We start from the raw sequence: 20,880 nt of genomic DNA, 5'->3' as shown, positions 1-20,880 counted from the left end.
GGGACGACCAGGTGGGCGAGGACAACGAGGGGTCGGCGGGGGAAGAGGGGGATCACGTGGAAGAAAAGGGAGGGAGAACAAAAGAGGGAGTGAACGGAAAACAAAATTTATGAAGAAAACGAAACAAAACCAAAGTGAACACGAACAAAAAAATAACGCCAACACAAGGTAACAACATCATGGTTCGATTCGTACGAAACGAACAAGAACAAGCCGCGACGCCGCTGCGAAGTTGCCCGACGGTCGGAAAGGATGAATCAGTAACACGTTCACTAAATAATGGTGCAGTGAGAGGGACGTTAGTTACATACCAATGCACTCATTCGCTTACCGCGATTTCATGAAGTTCACTTAAAACGAAGAAAGCGATCTGTGATGCCCAGTCTGAAGTCGCTCTACAGGTGAATCATGCACTCAAGCATTCACCAAATAATGACGCATCCACGGAAACGCTTATCACATACACAGTTTCACTGGGAGTCAACGACTGTAAATCGACCCTTTTCACTTATCCTGCGCCATCTGTGAAGGGGGCGAAAGCGCTGAGGCTGAGATCACATCGGCGATGCGACTGATCACGTAGATTGGGAGTGTCGCCCTCTCCCGCGAACTACAGACGTCCCTGTTAGTTCAAGATATTACCGTCTATCGTTTATGAGCAATAAATCCCAGGGCCAGCTAAAAGGCATCCTTTAACAACTGTCCCGCTCGGCTGATTACTCCTGCAGGAGCTGATTACGTTTTCACTGGCCACAACACTGCAGATGTTGAAATGAAATTATGGGGTTTTACGTGCCAAAACCACTTTCTGATTATGAGGCTAGCCGTAGTGGAGGCTAGCCTCATACAAACAACTTGCCACAGGTGGAGAATGATCCCACGTCTTCGCATTATGCGTGTGACGCTTGCCATTAATTTATAATTTCTTCAATTCAATTAGTAAGTACAAGCAATTTCCCCTATGTTTTCCTTGGCATCCTTGTTTGTTGGCTTCTCATGATCAGATTAATAAAATCGGGCCCCTCGGTTAATTCACTTTCTTCTCGTTCCTTACATAACGAGGGTCTCGAATCCGGCAACACTGATGCCTTCAGGTAGCACGTATGGATTTATTGACCAGTTGCCTTCACCCTAAAAATATCACGTACTCGTGATGCCTGCGGCAGAAAGGATGTTCCACATCCACCGCCAAGGTTTGTGCGTGGTGGCGCTGGCTAACACTCCCTCCCAGGGTTAGTTGTCGTAACACATAAATAGCCAAGAAAGTGCATGGGAAGACGGCTCCGCGGTAGCTCAATTGGTAGAGCATCGCACGCGTAATGCGAAAGACGTGGGATCGTTCCCCACCTGCGGCAGGTTGTGTTTTCATCCACTTTCAGTTCCATTAATTTATAATTTCTCTATTTCCTTTAGTAAGTGCAAATAATTTCCCCTGTGTTCTCCTTGGTGCCTTTGTTTGTTGGTTTCTTTTTACATGTTTTCATGGCACTTCGAACAATAAACATATAGCGATCACCCAGCAGTTATCTAGATCAATACATTTACCCAGCAACGAGTAGATCCATATTCGTGACTCTGTTATGAGTTCTATAGCCGTCACAGACCTCGTGACCAGCTTACAGGTCGTTCTGGACACGTTGTCGAGCAGTGATAAAGTTTTCTCTTCCCTCCCCTTAACCAGTTACTCCTCATTTAGGATGCGGGACACTTTTATTTTTTATGTAATGCCTCGATATTAGTGGGTGTACTGTTCAGCATTAACAGCAGCGATAAGATGGTTCAATTGCTCGCAACACATCTATTTTATACCGTACTAAGGCCCAAAGCAAATAGCAATTGACCCAAAGCATCGTATTTCGCTAGGGATCGCCAGCTGTTGCTATGTTCGGGAGTGGTTATTGAGAGGCACCAGTGGCATGGCGAAATTACGAAGAGACAAGACTCGTTAAATATTAGCGCCTTCTAAACAACGCGCGATGTCGCAGCCGACTCGTATTTACAAACGTACGATCGTGGAGACGCGTCTCGTCCTTTGCAAGAGCGTATGCCACACGTAATCTCTACGGGACTGCATGACAATCAGCAGCAAGCCCAGCGATTAAACAACAGTTAAGGTCTATATCGGCCACGGCCTCAGTATATGTGTTTCAACTTGCTTGCTCGACAGAGATATAGAATTATGGGTCACGCCGGAATGCCCTCGTTTCCCGACTTGAACTACGCCCGCCCCCATAGCAAGCAGTCACCCAGCATGGCCGGACAGGAAGCAGACTCTGTGTCAAGGTCACGGAATAAGATGGACAGCAACGTCGCGACTCTCCCATCTTGCAATGCATTTGGCGCGGCCAACTAACGTCTCTGCCCTAGAACGCTCTCTACCTTCGCCAACCCCCACACTTTTCCACACTTAGTAGCATGCCGAGGCACTATCTTCCCTCTCTTCTTTCTCTGTATCTGTTAGCGCCAAACGTGCGCGTTTCGTGGCGGTCAAGTCGTGAAATGGGCGTGCAGAAAACCCTTCGAGCTAGCAGAATATGCCCCGAAGTCTCGGTTCACACATTTACGCTGCAGCTAACGCACTGAGCTGCAGGTCAATTGATCCCTCTGATTACCGCACGTTACTCCAACTCCCATAAGACAGCACAGCATCGCTACAAACGACCACTTTACTGAAGACGTCACCATGTTTGAACGGGAATGGGGGCCTGCAGCCAGTAATTATAGCTCGTGCATGTGGTTTGGGACCGTTGTTCAAGTCATTTTATGAAAAAAATGCGACATCACAAAGGGGAGAAGGAGAAAAGTGCTGCCACGCCCATAATTAGGGTCACACGTTACTTAGGACTTAATTACTTAAGATTTTAATGCAACTTATGCTTGTTGGAGTGACTTGGTGTCTTTCGAATACATTTCAAGGCAGATATTGGCTAAGCTGACATCAATACATTTTCAGGTATCTTGTGCTCATTTCTCAAGGAACTACGAAACTACTTCCAAATTTCTTAAAAGATGATGGTCGCAGCCACATGTGAAAGAAATAGAGGCTTTCGTGAGCCAACAAAGCGTTATTATTATTATTATTATTATTATTATTATTATTATTATTATTATTATTATTATTATTATTATTATTATTATTATTATTATTATTTTCTTTTTTTTTTCAAAAGTTGACTTTACTTTGTTTTCAATAGCACATAAACCTGAATCATAGAATTATTTCACAACTGTAACCAATTACTTTACCTAGTCTTTTCATAAGAAGCCAACAAACACTGACACCAAGGACAAAATAGGGTAAATTACTTGTGCTTAATAAAGAAACGAGAGGTAGCATGTGTGGGTTTATTGACCATTTGCCTTCACCCAGGAAGATCACGTCCTCGTAACGCCTGCGGCAGAAAGTATGTTCCACATCCGCCGCCAAGGTCTATGAGCGATGGCGCTGGGTAACACTCCCAGGGTTCTACTAGGAAAACATAAATACCCAAGAAAGTGGATGGGAAGACGGCGCCGCGGTAGCTCAATTGGTAGAGCAGCACACGCGAAATGCGAAGGTTGTGGGATCGTTCCCCCACCTGCGGCAAGTTATTTTTTCATCCACTTTCATTTCCATTAATTTATAGTTTTTTTATTAAGCACAAGTAATTTCCCCTATGTTTTCCTTGGTGTCAGTGTTTGTTGGCTTCTTATGATATGACTAATAAAACTTGAGCCCCCTCGGTTACCTCTTTTCGTCTCGTTTTTTACCTAGTCTTTGGTACCCTACAGAGTTACCTGACCTAAAAAATATTTTTCAAGTGTCTTGCACGAATCTCCTACATAGAAATGCATTTCGCTTGCAATGGTGGGCGTACTTGGCACGGTTCAGTGCCGCCCATGGCTCGTTTCTTCCTTTGTGGCGCCGCATGTAGCGCGCCGCAGGAACGCAGCACGCTCAAACACGGCCTCTAAGACATCTAGCGCATCGATCTCGGAGGACATGGCCCGAGCGAACAGAGCACAGCAAAGTATACGACGCCTACTCACCTCGTAGATGCCCTTGAAGGAGGCCACGATGCGACTAAGAGACATGGCTATCATACTTGATATGTGCACAAATGGTCCCTGCGGGCAACAGAGGACGAGGTGTGAATGAATTATCACGAGGTAAAACAACGCTGCATTTGCAACTTAAACAACAAAGGCGCAAGAACGTGCGCCAGACGGCCAGTTCCCTCGACCGAAACTGGCGCGGCGCCCATTATTTTCCTAGTATATCGCTTATATGGCGGACTGAAGAATTGAATTACAGGGTTCCATCCAAAAGGAATTCACAGGTTATGAAAGACGCCAAAGGGGCTGACGGCAGCGCTCTGGATTTATTTCAACCACACGGGATTCTTTAACGCGCACCCAATTAGCACGGTATATGCGATGAGTGACGTCATAAAAATGGAGGCATCTTTCACGCGTAAAATCCGTGGATGATACGCATGGAGCATGCATAACATCTGCTATGTGCTGCGCAAGCTCATTTTCCTATTTCTTCTTTTTCTCTCTCTCTCTCTCTCTTGTTAAGGCGTACGTTTATACTTCCCTTTATGAGGTTCAATCGGGTCCCACACAACTAGCGGGTATCAGCAGATAACTTGGAAATAGGCTTTGAAACTGTCGGCCTTGGTAGTTAGTATAATAGATAATGGTTATTTTACAGCTAAGCTGTCCATGGCTAGGATCCCGGGATTTCTTCATTGCGTAACGTCGCCAGAACAACATTATCATCAATGGCTCGTACTCCCAGATGCAATTACCCCGTAACGCTGAGGCTACAAGCACTCAACAAAGTAAAGCAAACAGTGCATACATTCTTTGGAATCACGCATACGACATACAGAGCAGCATGCGTTTGAATAAAAAAAAAACAAGCTCAAAACAAGCATCTGAACCGCATAATTGATGATAAGGCGCTCCTGCGCCTACATGCAATGCGAAGCACTCAGCGCTCCCGCATGCGCTTCCCTGTAAATATTACTGTTGCGCAAGCCGCCGCGGCGACGGCAGCTTGACTATAGCGTACGAAGCAGGGAGTGACGTAACTACACTTTCGTACGTAAAAGAAGAACCCGCCTAGCAAATTATTGGTGTTGTGACAATGCTACGCGAAGGCCACAACTCACACGCAAACTTACGCCCACTCTATCGCCAACGTATCAAGAATAGGTGAATGGGCGCACACTTGAATTAATGCGCCAAAGCATGATTGACGGCTACTACACCGGCAGCATACTAATGTTCAAAGCTGAGCGTTTCGTAACCGTGTGCACAGTAAGAGAGTGACTAGCGATAATACGTCTTTGCTACAAGCTATTACAAACTACGGAACATCTACGTTCAGAGTTTTGTGAGCAGCAACAACAAATCTGTCGCAACTGGGCCCTACCGCGAACGTTTAGGCGGAAAATAAGAAATCGGATAGTTACCGCACCGATGAACTTTACTGAATCAGAAACATGACAAGCCTTTGCTTCAATGTGTTTGCAAATAAAGAAAGAAGAGTTTAACACACTGATACTGATTCAATTCATAAGCTCCCAAAGTTAGGATAGCTTCGAATAAATTTTTAGCCCCACTTTTATTACAAACACCGTATACGCTGCTCGCGCCGTTTGTACAAAGCGTAATAAGCTCCGAAAGCGCTTACATGTCATTTGAAGCTGTAGCCAAATCTTCGCGCGTCGTCGGCCCAGTCACCGTCTACGATATCCGCCGAAACAAAGGTTCGCAGAGTCGCACTGACGTCATGTACATCCATTGTAAACACAAGGGCAACGGAGGCAGCTGAGGCCAGCAATGGACGCGTCACCCCGTCATGAAACATGGCAGCGCCCACGCGATCGCCGTGAAAAGGGTCAATAGGCAGTCTTGATTACATGCAGCAAAATCAACGAAAGGCTTGGTCCGTCGCTTAGCAACAACTTCATATTGTTTCTTTGGTTAAGTTACGTTTGCTCGATAAATTTGGGACAGATTTTAATAACGTAGCTCCGAACAATGCTCACAAAAGATGGACACATTTTACAACTCACGGCATGCCCGGTGCAAGAAATACTCGTATTGTAATTACCACTGTAGCATTTCCCTCCCCGCCGTCTTCCCTCACATTCGTTATATTTTCTTTCTGTAGTGTTACGCACAGCTCGCTGCCCCATGGAGAATGCAATTGTGAAAGTGCGCAATCAGGCGCGACTTACGCTTGAATGAGTCACACGAGCACAGTAACAAACTGCAACGTAAAGCCCTTTAACGTCGCTTCGACGAAGGCAAGCAGCTCATTACAAAAAGAAAAAGGTAAAAAATAACTAAGTTGCTAGCGCCGTAATGCACGTTGCTGAGTCACTACAATTCGATTCACAGCAGTAGCAGCCCAGGATACTACTCTGGATATTGTCAAATTACGGCATATTGTCAATTTCGCCATTTTGTTAGCTCTCATTGGCGAAGAAGCCAGCTACGCCGTCTCTCAATGGCTGAAAACGCCAACATGGCCAACTTAAACAACATGGCAGAATTCGAAGATGTCCACAATAGCAGCCCGAGTCTAGGGAAGGCTGCGGTGGGAGCCTGTCAAAAAAATACTACTCAAGAAAACGCATGCGCTTCTCTCGACTTGAGGACACGTTTCAAGTAAATAAAGTGCGTTGTTAAGTTCAGCGTGTACCCCGTGTACGTCTTCTTCTTGTGCCGAGTCTTTTCGCTAGCTCCACCATTTATAGATTAAGTAACAACTCCATCAGTAAGCGACTCCTGTGAACTTCTTAGCGAAGGGGAGATATAAGAAAAGTCTTAAAAGACCCTTTCATAAACAGCAAGGTAGCTTTTTTGCAATTGCACCACGCTTCTGTGTAATGCATCATATGTCAACAAGTAGTTAATAAGGAAACGTCCGTGCTCCTAGCAAAATTTGCTTTTCGAACTGTGCATGTGCATTACACGAGATCGCTTGGCATACAGTAAACAATTAACATGCGTTTAGCACTTATTTGTCGCTTTAATTGTGAGGATCATCGAGGTTTTTTGGGCATTCAGCTTTGTGAGAAAGTCAACAACGTTTTTGAAAAGAGTCTGTTCAGTTTGAAGGAAAGAACATCTCCCGCAGTCGTCATTAGCTTGGCGCCATTGGCCGCGATTCTTTTTACTTACTAAGTGTTTCTCTATGTTAAAGGCTGAAGTGTGGTGGTTAACGTAAACAGACCTCCAAGGCTTGTTTTGTTAGTAAATCATCTTCTAGTTTGTTGTGGCCCTGGCACAACGACACGAACATAAAATGTGTGTACGTACATGAGCGCCGTGTGTGGTCCCATATGCCTTCTATATCCGTTTAGTCGCGTCAGCTCTACAACCGAGATCGGCGACTGCGTACATAGAGCGGCGCGCGATCTCGGAGGCAAAGCCGCACGCACCACGAGAGGCGGCTCACCTCTTTTCCGAGCGGCAGTCCGCTGCCGAGGGTGCAGGTGAGGCCGATGATCTTGGCCACCAGGGCCCTGAAGGTGAGGTACTCCTTAAGTACGACTCCGCGAAGGATGGTCTTCATCTCGGGTATACCGGAGCCTGCGACACGAAGGATGGCCTATACACTAGCTCACGCAGTCGTACTCAGCTCTTCTATTACCCCAAGATCCTTCAAAGCTTATTTCCTCTTTTTTTCGCTGAACACATACAGAAAACGCTCCGCAAGAGCGATCTACTAGTTTAGGCTGACTGATACTCCGTCGCTCGAGTGAAGCGACATCTATGGGTCTTGTCACCCAACCAGAATGAAGAATCAGACGCTCTTCCATTATCCACTTGTGACTGGCCTCCCCCGCGACGCCGGCTGAATGTAAGCTTCACGGAAGGGTCAACGGTGCACAACAGACGAGCTCTCCTCCCTTATCAAAATCCGCAGCCGGCCCTGGTTACCGATTGGCTATAGTACGAGTCCTGGCATTCTCTGCACTGAACGAACTTAGGCAATAGTGTTTCACTTTAGCGTCCCTTTAGTATAGACACGTTAATGCTGAAATATGTCAGAATATTGGAAGCCGCAGATACACGAGAATCTGTGCTTCTGCAGCGACGTTTTACGACGCTGTGTTCGAACACAGCATATAGAACTTTTATTATTCCTATTGTGACCATTCACGGACTACAGGAAACGCATACTAGAATAACAGCGCTGGTAGCGAGGTGTTGTGACGCTGGGTTCGACCGGCGCGCATCAAACTATTACTGCAATGAGAGGCTGTGTGTTGCTTAGCTGCTGACATAAAGGCGTGGGCAGTAGCATATCTATGTATGAATAGTGTCTCTCTCTCTTGTCAAGAACAGCATGAAGCATGAGGACGTTTCTCACATTTTGAGGCTGAAAAATCCTTCTCAAACGCTGATGCTCCCGTCCACATCTTCAGTGAACAGATATCTAGAAAGCTGCAATAAGTTAAAATTCTCAACTGAAATGACCGAATACCTCTCACTTCAAGCGCAAATATGTCGCTAGAGAAGTAATCATCACGAGAGTACTTGCCTATATGTTTATTTTTTCGAACAAAGGATTCATGTAATAGAAGAACGTTTCTGATGAACTAATGTTGATCAGATGTCGCGACCAGCGCTGCTTCCGATATACAGTAATACGTCTACGCCTATGTTAGACAAGCTTGCTGTACTTTTATACACGCAGGGGCTTGGTACTCACACTAGACAGTGTCGTTAAAACGTTTAGTGTTTAAAACGTTCAGCTTCGAAACCAAACGTAAGATAAAAATACAAAAGAAATAAAAGACGTCGCACGCACAAAAACTTCAAATCATCTTCATTTGCACGCTAAACTTCAAATCATTAGGTCATCTGCATGCTAAGTTCACTTTGCATACGTACCTATTGCTTGCGGTGCTACGGTGTGAGCAAATCCAGATGAGAATAATATTAATAATACTGGGAAGAAGACCCAAACAACGTATTTTAATATTAAATTGTCCGTCAGATCTCTGTGTAGCCATCTTCTTGCTGGGAAGAGGAAAAAAAAATGGACATGAAAGAAAGTCACTAAAGTATACACGCTGTACAATGCACATACGCCTTCCCACACTCGCGCACGAAAAAAAAAAAAAAATAACATGACAATAAAGAGTTGAAAAAAATTGCCGAACTTCACTTGACTAAAAATTGTGTAATGTGTAGTTCTGACTGTATTTTAGTGGGCGAAATAAGGAAACTAATGAAGTGGCGAAAGGACCACCCACGGGAAGACTCGTAGCACCTGTCATCACCATATATCGCGTCAAACAAAAGGAAATACAACTCTGAGCAGCGTTGGCGTGCGAGAATCAATACATTGCGAGTCTTCTTGTTTTTAATTGTTAGTGTCGCTATCGCTATAGTTTATTTAGTGCTATTCATCTAACATGGACAAGGTTGCATTGGAGCTTCGGAGTACAAACCTCACGGTGAAGTAGATCACGACAATATAAAGCCAACAGACTATTATTTATTTATTTATTTATTTATTTATTTATTTATTTATTTCAGAAATACTGCTGAGCAATATAAATGAAGACATATGATTAATTACCTGTGCTCGAAATTTAAACGCAGTAAACAATGAGGCAAGGGGAAAATTAAAGTGAACGAAAAGATGACCTGTCATCGGTGGGAGCCGAACCCACAACCTCAGCGTTATTCGTGTCTTGCACTACCAATCGTGCTACGGCGACGGCCACCAATCCGACCACTATCTTGGGTGTTTATGTGTACTATAGACCTAGCCTTGGGAGTGTTAGCCGGCGCTACTCAGGGCCATGGCGGGGGCGAATGTGGAACATTTTTTTTTTCCCTATGGCGTCACGTGGTCTATAACATGTGAACTTAGGATCAGACACGTGACTTTCCTCCTTTTCTTCATAACTTTCTACATTTCAATTTCAACCACAGCTAATTGAAACACAGCGTACAGAACATTTATTATTCGTATTGTGACCATTCACGGGCTACCGGAAACGCATACTGGAATAACAGTACTGGTAGTGAGGTGTTGCGATTATTTGCGCGACTATACCCTGTGTACAGTCACGCAAATGGCGGCTTAAATGCGGCGCAAGCGATGCGCACGCCGCTAACTCATGCGGATCGTGGGAGGGCGTAAGAAGAAGAAGAAGGCGGTAACGTACTCTTGAGGAACATGGAGATGCCGTAGTCCATGGAGAAACTGATGAGCGACGAGATGACGCCGAGGAGGATGAGGAAGACCCAGTCCTCGCCGAGGCGGGCGAACGTGTGTTTCCAGATGCTGGACAAGAAGTCTGCGGGAAGGAAGGACATCGAGAGAGAGTGAGAGAGAAGCAGTGCGGGTCAGTCGGCATACAGAAAACTTCCAAACGCGGCTCGTGTTACACATTAAAGGAAAAGTTAGGTTCAGCTGTAGAACTGTAAATTTCACTGACGGAATCCTTAATAAGGCATTTTTTTTTAAGAAAGTAGAGTCAGAATAACGTAAGGATTATATTACAATGCTATTCTTTTTCGCGCTTTGTCAGTGGTCCGAGAGACGCTCCGCCTATACCTTACCACAGGGATCGGAAATCCGTTATTGGTTGGTGACAATAAAGGAATAACATCGAGCGAAAGGAATACTTACACTATACCAGCCCAGAATCATAGCCACTTTAGTCGCGGTGTACGCATTTGTGTACGCGAGTTACTTTTGCCAGTTCTGTGCCGTATAGTGGCTAAAAAAAAAAGAAAAAGAAAAAAAGGAAAGGAACACGGACATGGTGCTGCGGGTCAACTAAACCCTATCCGTACGCAGTGTGGCTCTATTTCACTTCATTCTGCAGAGTACTGCTAAACACGGCTGCTTCACTGAAGACGTTACCATGTTTTACGGTATGTGCCGCGTTCCGATGGCAATGGCCAAGGAATACCTTTTCGTCATTCGTAATACGCCTGCAGCCAATAATTAGCTCGTGCACGTGCCCTAAGTCAACGAGTCAAATCATTTTTTTTTCATGAAAAAGCGCGACACGATTAACTGTACGCTAAATCGAGATTTGATTACGTAAGCCTCAATTACAAGCAGTAACTAGAAGATAATTAATCAAGGATCATCGATCGTGCTTCCTTGACACTCTTAGTCTGCAGTGCCTTGGATTAAAATCATGAGACTGGGACGCATTTATTGACAGTCCATCATAATTCGTGACTAAAAAAAAAAAAAGAGAGTAAGGCAATGTTTCTGAAACTGCGGGCCATTTCCGAGCAGGCGCAACCTTGCCATGACGCGCTACGAAGCAGCAGCGGCAAGCAGCTAGCATGCAGGTGGCAGGGAAAAAAAAAACAAAAAGCAAAAAACAATGTGCGCGCACGCCGAGAGAATGCGCATCCTGCCGCAGCGTTGCCGCTGCGAGAAAAAAAAAGAGATTAAAAAGAAAGCGCATTCCACGGCCGCAGGGAGGCTGCCGCTGGCGTTGCCGCTTCGTTCCGGCCATTGTGGCAGCCGTCAGTGCGCGCCACCCGACCTCGTTAGCCAACCTCTGAGGCTACGTCTAGGCTGGACGCTTCAGGAGAAAATGCTACATACAAGCAAAAGTTTGAATCCATAGATGACGTTTGCCGCTGCCGCATTCGAGCCATCCCTGTCGGCAATATGACCCGTAACTCTCTTATTCGATAATACCACATAAGTGAACCACATGGGTTTTTATATGTAAGATCCCACTTGTTCCGTGTGAGGTAATTGAATATGGGAGTTATATGGGGCGTATGTTCTTTTTTTAATCGAAATGTAAAAGACTCGGCGTATTGTGACACGCAACAATGCTCTTGAGCAACAAATAAACAAGGCGAGAGCTGAGTCCCAGGAGGCAGCGGAATGGAGGTTAATGTACAAAAAGGCAAAGCAACAAATTAGGCTGGTGGTGTGCACGATGATGGGAACATAGCCGTCAGGGAGAAAAAGAAGAGTGCGCCGCAAGCCCTTCCCTCCATGGCAAAGTGACACCGCGTTATCTACTCGTATAGCTTTGTGCAGCTCCGCAGACTAAGGTTCTGGGCGCACAACAAATAGCGTACCCGATGATGCATGACCAGCGCGCGCCAAACTTAAAGGGACACTAAAGGCAAATACTAAGTCCACGTGGACAGTATAAATACCGTTCCAGAAACAACGGAATGCTTGTTTCGTGCCAAGAAAAGACTTAGTTTACGAGAAAATTTCATCTGAAGGGTCCGAATAACTTTTTCGAAATTCAAATCTCCCGCCACCCAACCGGGGGAGAGTTGGATTCTTTGCTGCTTGCAGTTAGTGCGAGTTTCGCGAGCCAGCAAAACCAGCGCAACGCTACGCGATCAGGAAAGTATTGAAACGCGAGAACGTAGGCGGCGCAGAGTCGAGTGAAAACGAAACCTTTCTACCGCCCGCGTCGTTGTCAAGGCTACAGTTAGTTCTTTTTCCTAAAAATGAAATAGAAGTGGACAAGTAGCATTTTATTTCGTCTTATAATACAATACACTGGCGTTTTTGTAACCAGTGCATGGTCGAGTACTAGCGACAGAATTTATCTAAGAGTGCTTTCGTCATCGGGCAAGTATACTTGAATATCTCGAGGGAGTCTCTAATCATGTCCCGCATTTACCTCGATTTCTCGATTATTAAGGCTCCGTTCGCGATAATACTGACACCTTACAGATTCTCGAGCACTAATCTATCACTTTAGCTTTACTTAATATTTGCCGTTAGTGGTCCCTTTACGACAAACACATTAGCTTACGCTCAAACGACAAATATCATGCACATGAATGAACACGAACACACTTTTGTTGCAGACGTCCTACAATTAAAGAAAGAAAGAAAGAAAGAAAGAAAGAAAGAAAGAAAGAAAGAAAGAAAGAAAGAAAAAAAGAGTGTTGACTTTGTTTGGTCGGTACATGTTATAGCTAATTAGAGTACGTCAGCTTGTTTCATTTGTCCCGTCCCGTGCGCTGTTACTCTACGGAGCTAAACAATGTTCTCTTTTTAATTCTCTTTCCCTCCCTCCCTCCCTCCCTCCCTCTCTCTCTTTCTATGTTCAGTGTATTGTGATGGCAACAACAAGTAAATCAGTGATGGCGTCACTGATTAAACTTAAGTGTGCCCCCGGCCTTCCGTCGCCACTGTCAGGGTGTAGCGTCGATGCGGAGACACGGCGGCCGGCTCCGGATGCGGAATCTCCCGTCACCCCATGCAGGAGACACCGCCGCTCGTCCGTTTAGCCGTCGCCGTCGCACCGGCAGTGCGCGACGGCCACCGGTGCACGCTTCGTCGGCTGCGCGCGACCCCCAACGCGCGCGCGATACGTTGCTCTGCGTTCACCTCGCGCGCGCACATGCGTGTGCGGTGAAGGGAGGTGGGGGTGAGAGTAAGGGCACGGGCAGCCCCTAAAACCGAACCGAATAAACGCGGCCACCGGTGTTGCGTCTCCGCCGGTGGCGGCGAAACGCAAGCCGGCGCGGGCGCGTCACGCTCCGTCGCCTCGCGTTGCGCTTGATGCGGGCCCCTCGCGCGGAGTTGGGCCACCCGCCGACGGCGCAACGTGTCCCAACGCTGCAGGCGCCACGTTAAAGGGGCGGTAAAGGAAAACGTGCACTCAACGTGAACTGACTGATTGGTGCTAATCGACGAGCTCGAATCCCTACGCATTCACCGAGAACGGAGCTCTCGCTTGGTCGACGTAAGCGTACGGGACAGGATTGGTATACTACGCAGCCGCAGCTTCCAGTACGTAACAAGCTCCGTTTAGAGTTCGCGAATTGTATTCATACACTGATGACACGAACGCAAATGCTGTTTGGACAGGTTTACACACGCGCATACACAACTCATCGACGCTACGTCGACACATCGCCTCCATCGGCGCTATCTGTGGTTATGTGTCAGCCTCATTGAGGGACTTTGACTCAAAGCACGGGCGGTATAACGCCTGGCAAACCATACGCGAGCAACACTGAATCAGTAAACACTGGTAAACAATTCTATCGAAACTTACTTTTCATTCGTTCCTCAGAAGAAAAAAAAGAAGGTCGATTACTACAGGGGAGGAATTTAAAGCCAAAGTTCCCTTACCTAAATTTCGCGCCGAAACTCTTTCGTAGCGGCACGTCACAGTTTGACGTCACTGATTTCATATTCTTTTTGTAGCGGTTTTGGTGGCAGGAAAGTATCTCGAAACTTGCTACGCGGTTGAGCCTTTGGTATTTACAGAATACAACATAGGCTCCTTGCTAAGCGACAAACATTTATAGTGAGACCTGCATGAGCAGATGCCGTCAAAATCCGCGACGTCACGACAGCTGGTGCAGGAATTCGACGGCGACGTCGCCACTCGTCTATCGATCGCTCTTACGTCCTTTTCAAGCACACCAAGCCTCTGCTTACGGTAAGAGAAGAAGCTTGGTGTGCAGAAGTGTAATTTAGCAGCACAACTCGACTTGACATTATTCTTTAGTGGAATGCAGAGACAATAAAGAGAGAAAAAGTAAACAATTTGGTTCACGTAACGGTTCGGTCCGAAAATTATCCGACGAGAAGTATCCTGGCACTGCGCCAGCTCAAGCTATAGTTCACTGAAAAATTTTCCTCGCTAAATCGAGCATAGAGTTTGCCACAAAGATTACTAGAGCGAACTCTGGCGCTGTGAACGTTCACCTATACAAGAGACATGGCTTTGTCTCATCTTCTTGCTTGAGGCTTCAAAGATTTTTGCAATCGTTTTGCGCTTTCTAAATGCGTTAGCATTAGGAGTGTGAGAAAGAGTATATATATATATATATATATATATATATATATATATATATATATATATATATATATATATATATATATATATATATATATATATAGATAGATAGATAGATAGATAGATAGATAGATAGATAGATAGATAGATAGATAGAGAGAGAGAGAGAACTCCTGAACAATACTGCGATGTGGCGACATCTCGAAGGGGTGCGACGCAAGTCTACCGCATTTCTTTCGAATTTACCACTACATCACCGCTGAATTTTTCTTTCTAAATTGCCAAGCACTCAGATTTTTTTTATTCTAAACACAGCAAGGCAACTAGTATCTGCTCTCATGCGTAATCGTCGCGAATAGTCGCATTCCTATAACGCCATATTTTGTCTTAAAAAAAAGGAGGATCAATCTGCAATGTCACAAAGCCGTTAGAATACAAAGGCACAAAGTTCAGGCAAATGCATGCGCCACACCCGCAATTCCCACGATAGCAGAAGCGCCATATACCTGCAGCTTCCGTCGACACCAGCGCCAGGGTTTCCCCTAGTAGGTTTTGTAGGAAATTAACGTATATGGGAAACTATATCCCTATAGTAAACGTTTGCCGCGGAAACTCGGTCGCATTGCCAAAGCGTTCGATTAAACTGCCTCGCTGTGCGTTTCCAAGGTGAGAGGCGAGGAACCATGACCGCCTCCTTGAGATGAACGAGCGCGCATGTGCGACCTCAGAAAAGTAAGTTCTTTATCTGTTTTTCTTTATCTGTTTGCCCGGCAAAATGTATGCTGGAAGTATGAGCCGCGAGCCAATAAGCCTCTATTATGCTTTGCATCCGCCCATTCAAAACTGGTTAAGAGAGGTATCGTTCATGCTTGTTTGCATAATGCGCTAACAAAATCCTGTTATCATTTGATAGAACCTAGTTTCAGTTCGCAGATCGCTCGGTTGAGGGCGGCAGGGTACCCTAGCAACTTTCTTGTCTCAGTCTCGGAGAACTTGCGTAGCAAGTTAAACACTGATCCTCACAGCATTGAGACACAGGTACATGATCGAAGAAACAAAACAGCCGTTATCCTGTACGTTCAAGGGATCTCCCATTAACCTTAGAAAATAGGACAAAGAGCAGGTATCGATGTTGTTTTCTCTGCTCCAAAAAGACTTGCACAGCTTTGCGTCAGAACTAATCCTGTTGCTAAGGAACGTAGGTCTTGCAGTGTTAATCATAGGAAAAAGTATACAGATTGTTCGAAAGGTGTAGTGTACAAGATACCCCTGAAATGCGGTCGGCCTTACTTATATAGGGCAGACAGGTAGCTGTCTCAATGTTAGATGACAAGAACATAGCAATAAAGTGCGCAAAGGGCGGGAAGGGTTTCTAGGTGTCCATTGCGCACAATGCGGCTGTATCCCGCTGTTTGAAAAAAACAGTATCTTAGCTAGGCATCCTAATGAAAACACTAGACTTATCATTGAAGCAGCAGTGATCGCTGAAGGTGACTCGGTTGGTAAACCGTCAATTGCACTAACAGATAATGAGAGGCAAGGACGACCGCTGTCACCGACAGGCGTTATTGCGTGTAGAAAGCGTATACTACCGACCGCGAGTGGTGCACGGCGTCCCTTTCCTAGCGGGTACAGTGTTCGGCGCATGCATCCGATTTAGGACGCTTCCGTGTGATTTTCCCGCGTCACACTGCAAGTCGCGAACAGGCCGCAGCCGTGTATACACACAAGGCCGTATATATCTATAAGGCGCGCACAAAAACGCATCGGCAAGGTGTCCTTGGAGCCGCATCGGGCGGATCTGCGTCCCAATCCTGTATTATACGCGCCATCATGACACTAAGTCGGTCTCCTCCTAAGTATTCCTCTTTTCTTTGTTTTCTTTTCTTTCTTTCTTTTTCCATTTTTTTTTTTTTTGTATAATTCGTACGACACGCACCCCCACGTCTGTATGTCTATAGAGCGCTTTGAGCGGTGAACCGAGAAGCAAGAAAGAAAGCAGTATTTCTGGACAAGTGTTAGACGTGCCCGAAAATTGGTGTAAAACTGACTACACCAAACAAAAAAATATTTGCACGTTAGTGCTCGTTTTCTATTTCTCTCCCCTGTAGGCGCTATTTTTAAACCCTTGCCATTTTCTTTTCTTTTCTTTTTTTTCTTTCTTTTTTTTGCGCTGCTGCTCCACTTCGGAGACAGGAGATGCTTTTAGCGTGTCCGTATACACATCATCACTTGCGCAACAGCGGAACACTACATGTGCAGACGTTAGCGGCAGCCCTCGTGGCACCATCGCGCAACGTCGAATTCAAACAGGTCTACAGGAAAGCGATTTTTGCAATGACACCTACGCCACATGTGTACAGCATGTGCTATGTGCTATTTGAGCTTGAATTTCGCGCCTCGCCGTGGCACCATTCGCGTCACTGCACCGTGTCACTGATTTCCGCGGGCTAAGCATTCTTACGCACGGAGAAATCCCGGAAGTCGACCTGGTTGAGTTTTCTTTTCGAAAGCAATAATACATTACTGTTTTCGAGAGAGAGCAAGAGTGAGCGAATTTGTTTAACAAACACCACATGCTGTGTTGCTTTCGCGAAGGTGCCCTTTTACAACAAAAAGCGGAAGCATAGAGGAAACGGGAGTAGGCATGCACCGCACTCACCGAAGCACTTTCGCTGCCACTCCGGCCGGTACGGCTTGAGTTCCTTCTGGTCGAGCTTCTCCTCCTTCTTGCGCAGCTTCTCTAATTGCTTCAGCCGAAGCGCCTCGGATTTGGCGAAGGCCCCTAGGTCCTCCTTGTACTGGCCAAACATCTGCGACGAAGGGCACGCGTCGAGGAGGGAGAGAGGGGGTAGTGGTAAGCACAATTGCCCGTCCAGGGGAAAAAAAAGCAAAACTGGGGTACTAAATTGGTGCCCTGAAGATGAGCGCGAGAGATCAAAGAATATCGAATAAGAAGCTGTAGTTTTCTTTTCTCTTTCTTTTTTTTACACTCGGGAAGGAGCCCAATTGGATTGGAAATCAGAAATTGCGTCAAGCAAGCACGGAAAAATCCAAGGCACACACTGACATCTAAACCTCGTATCGATAACACGTCCCATACGCTGCAACCTCCGCAGTGTTTTTCTTTTGTTTTGTACCTTTTGGAAGCGTATTTCTAAGTCTATTTTTACTTCTTGGAAGAGGGCTAACACACGAAAAAATAAAAATAAGAAATAAGTAAAGAAAAATAATAATGTAATATTTCTTTTTAAAAAGATAGGAGAGCGAGAACTTCATTAATTTCGACACCATGTTTGGGGTTTCAAAGATATAACAAGATTTAGATATTGTTACACATCATACTGTAGTGGTCTTCTGAGGTTGCAGAGACAAAATACAAGAACAAAAAACGCTTCCAAGCCAATATCTGCGCGTACCAAAAAGGTGCCGTAATACTTACATCCGAAAAATCAAGACACGTTTTTTAGCTGCCTCGTTTAACGAATGCAGTCTACGAACAGAAAGTACCGGAGCCTGCATGCGAACAGGAGACAGGGGGTATACAATGTGCAATGGCATGTTACTCTGAAGCTCCGCAGGACAAATGAAACAGCGCTTAAAACGTGTTCTCGGTTTCAGCGCGACATCGGACGCGTACATCACGTATACACATTGTATGTACCTCTCGGAATGGAAACGACCAGCTCTTAAGCTACGACGTTGCTGCGTGGCTTTATACTTGGTAAATGAGCATCGCTACACTGCAGCGCTACGGCGATGCTGTTAGCCGTCGGCGTGCAAATGTTGCGTCCACCTACTTACCCACGGTGTGAGCGGTCATTGCGACGGTCAGAGGTCGTAGTTGAACGAAGACCAGCTGGCACGGCGCCGTCCGAGGGTGGTGTCGGCGAGCCTGCGAGCGCGCGCAGCCCTTCGAACAGTGTTGAACGGCCGACCAACGCGGCCGGCAGCCATGCATGCTTTTGCTAAAGGACTTCGAACTCTCGCAGTGAGACTTGCCCCCCACCAGTTACATTGTAAGGTCGCCATCTTAGCGTTGCCCTTCTTCCACCCATTAACAATTGCACTGGTTATCGTTCGAACAAAGACGACGTACCGATATCGCGCGTTAGAATAACATCCGTCCGCTTCACTGCGGCGCCGCTTTCAGACGTAGATATATATAGCTTCCCGGGAGCCGTCACAATTCGCACCGAATGGCTGTAAACACGCGCGAGCACTGACTCGCAAGTAATATACGAGCATAACCGAAGATAATGATTGCAGAGTGCGCACGCACACGAGGCGTCCGTTCTCTTATAGTAATGCGAACAGATGTCAACAACTCGTAGATCCCCACCGACCACAGATCGACGCCACAAAATTTGTCACATTCAATTCGATAAGGAAACTTGGGCCGGTTGGTGTAACATAGGTCAGGTTTTGGAAGGCCAGTGCTTAAATGAAGCAGAAAGAAAAGTAAACGCAGCACAATGTGTATGCCCTTTTTAACAGCGAAGCTGTCCAGTCGGTCGGCAATGTTTCGAAGCGTGCTCACCTAAACAAACGGCAGCTGGAAAAGGGGGTTTTTGTTGAATTCCCGCGTAAAAGAATTATGTTTTCTCGTGTAATTCGAATTACAACCCGATGTTATCATGCCTTCAGGTTATGTGTAAGTACTTTACGAATTTTCTGACGCATTTTACTTTGAGAAATTCAATTGCTTCGATAAAGCACTTGCGCTAGGCGGAGGGCCTACAAGAATGACGATCTATGATGATGATGACTTACTGGCATCCCCTTTGAAATGGGGTGGTGACAAACAGTCACCTGACTGCCTGCGTTACTCAGGTATGCTATACACGCTTCTAATTCTACCATTTTTGTATACATCTCTTTAATCTTTTTTCTTTTCCTCAAAACTACTCTATCTACCTTGTATCGCCACCTATGCATGCAACGAATCCGGTAGTACCAATCTTCTCCCTGATTTTTTTCCACCAATACTCCAAAAGTCTCTAGCTTATCTCCCTGTTGACTGGTCAATGCTTCCGTCCATTTCAAATCCAAGTGCTTCGGGAAGCTGTACGTTACCTACGGGTCTCACTGGGCGAATCCATTCGCATTTCATTTTTATGTGCTGAGTGGTCTTCGGATTTTCGCTGCGGCATACCCACACATTATTGGCTCCGGTATGTTTTTGTCCTTAGGCAACCAGCTCGAGCCTCAAAGAGCAAGGCACTTGCGTTTGTGTTATCGTACACATTTTCCCTCCTAATTTCTTTCTTCATACTCTTGTAAATCTCCATGGACGTTTTTGTCTTCATTCTTTGCATACAATTCACTGTCTGTTTTTTCTCTTTCTTTCTGATGACTCCTCGTTGTCTATTTACACTTTAAATTAGCCTGTACATGGTTGCCAACTTTCTTGACCTCTTCCTCCATTCTGTGTCCACGCTGTGTCCACGTTAGCACTATGCTGTGTTAACGGTACCGCCATCTAGCGGCCGCGGCGATTCAGATAGACCTCAAACGGCAGCTGGAAAAGGGCTTTGTCTTTCAGTTTCCGCGCAACAGATTTACGTTTTCTCGTATATTCAAATAACAGTCCGAAGCTATCACGCCTGCAGCTTGTGTGTAAGTCGGACTGTACGCATTTACTGACGCAATTACACTTGAAAAATTAATTTAGTTGAATAAGGCAATTGCGCTTGGCGGACGGCGTAGAAGAATCAGGATGCACGCTGCACTTTCGCACATGTGCGTGCGCGCGTGACGTACGTCGTGACGTAAGGCAGTGCTTGGGTGGTGGTACTTGTCTAACGTCTGCACCAGCTTCGCTGTACGTCCCACTATCACAGTGCGGAATGGAGGTGGAATTTCTTTCTTCTTTGCGCTTCGTCTAAGCGCCGGTCCTCCAGAATCTGAACTGTCACAGCCAGTATACAGGGTGTTTCAGCGAACACTTCCAATTTTTTTCTAATTGCCTGTGGCAGATAGCACAATTACAGCCCATCAGCTGGTCTACATGTAGAAGCGGACATGCACAAAAAATTAAAATGTGTATGCGCCATCACGCCGGGATATACGCTGGCGAATGAAACGC

At 45.9% G+C, this 20,880-nt stretch overlaps 1 protein-coding gene across 3 annotated transcripts in view; it reads right to left on the bottom strand.

Moving 5' to 3' along the window:
• ClC-a (chloride channel protein 2) overlaps window positions 1–20,880 on the bottom strand; it is a 125,100-nt gene that overhangs the window by 36,958 nt on the left and 67,262 nt on the right. The window contains exons 1-6 of one of the 3 annotated variants that reach the window (XM_072286391.1): window positions 18,597–18,776; window positions 17,455–17,605; window positions 10,191–10,322; window positions 8,902–9,030; window positions 7,460–7,593; window positions 4,030–4,107 (exon numbers count right to left, since the gene is read on the bottom strand). In XM_072286391.1, the coding sequence (XP_072142492.1) occupies window positions 4,030–4,107; window positions 7,460–7,593; window positions 8,902–9,030; window positions 10,191–10,322; window positions 17,455–17,605 (624 nt within the window). In that variant the 5' untranslated portion in view covers window positions 18,597–18,776. Of the gene's footprint in view, window positions 1–4,029; window positions 4,108–7,459; window positions 7,594–8,377; window positions 8,869–8,901; window positions 9,031–10,190; window positions 10,323–17,454; window positions 17,606–18,596; window positions 18,777–20,880 lie in introns of those variants that run through there. The other 2 variants (XM_050189451.3, XM_055077240.2) reach the window with 2 other exon arrangements.

The sequence above is a fragment of the Dermacentor andersoni genome, chromosome 2 (assembly GCF_023375885.2).
Source record: "Dermacentor andersoni chromosome 2, qqDerAnde1_hic_scaffold, whole genome shotgun sequence".
Classification (NCBI taxonomy): Eukaryota; Metazoa; Arthropoda; class Arachnida; order Ixodida; family Ixodidae; genus Dermacentor; species Dermacentor andersoni.
The sequence above is the reverse complement of the archived record's forward strand: the minus strand, read 5'-3'. Positions and strand labels throughout refer to the sequence as shown.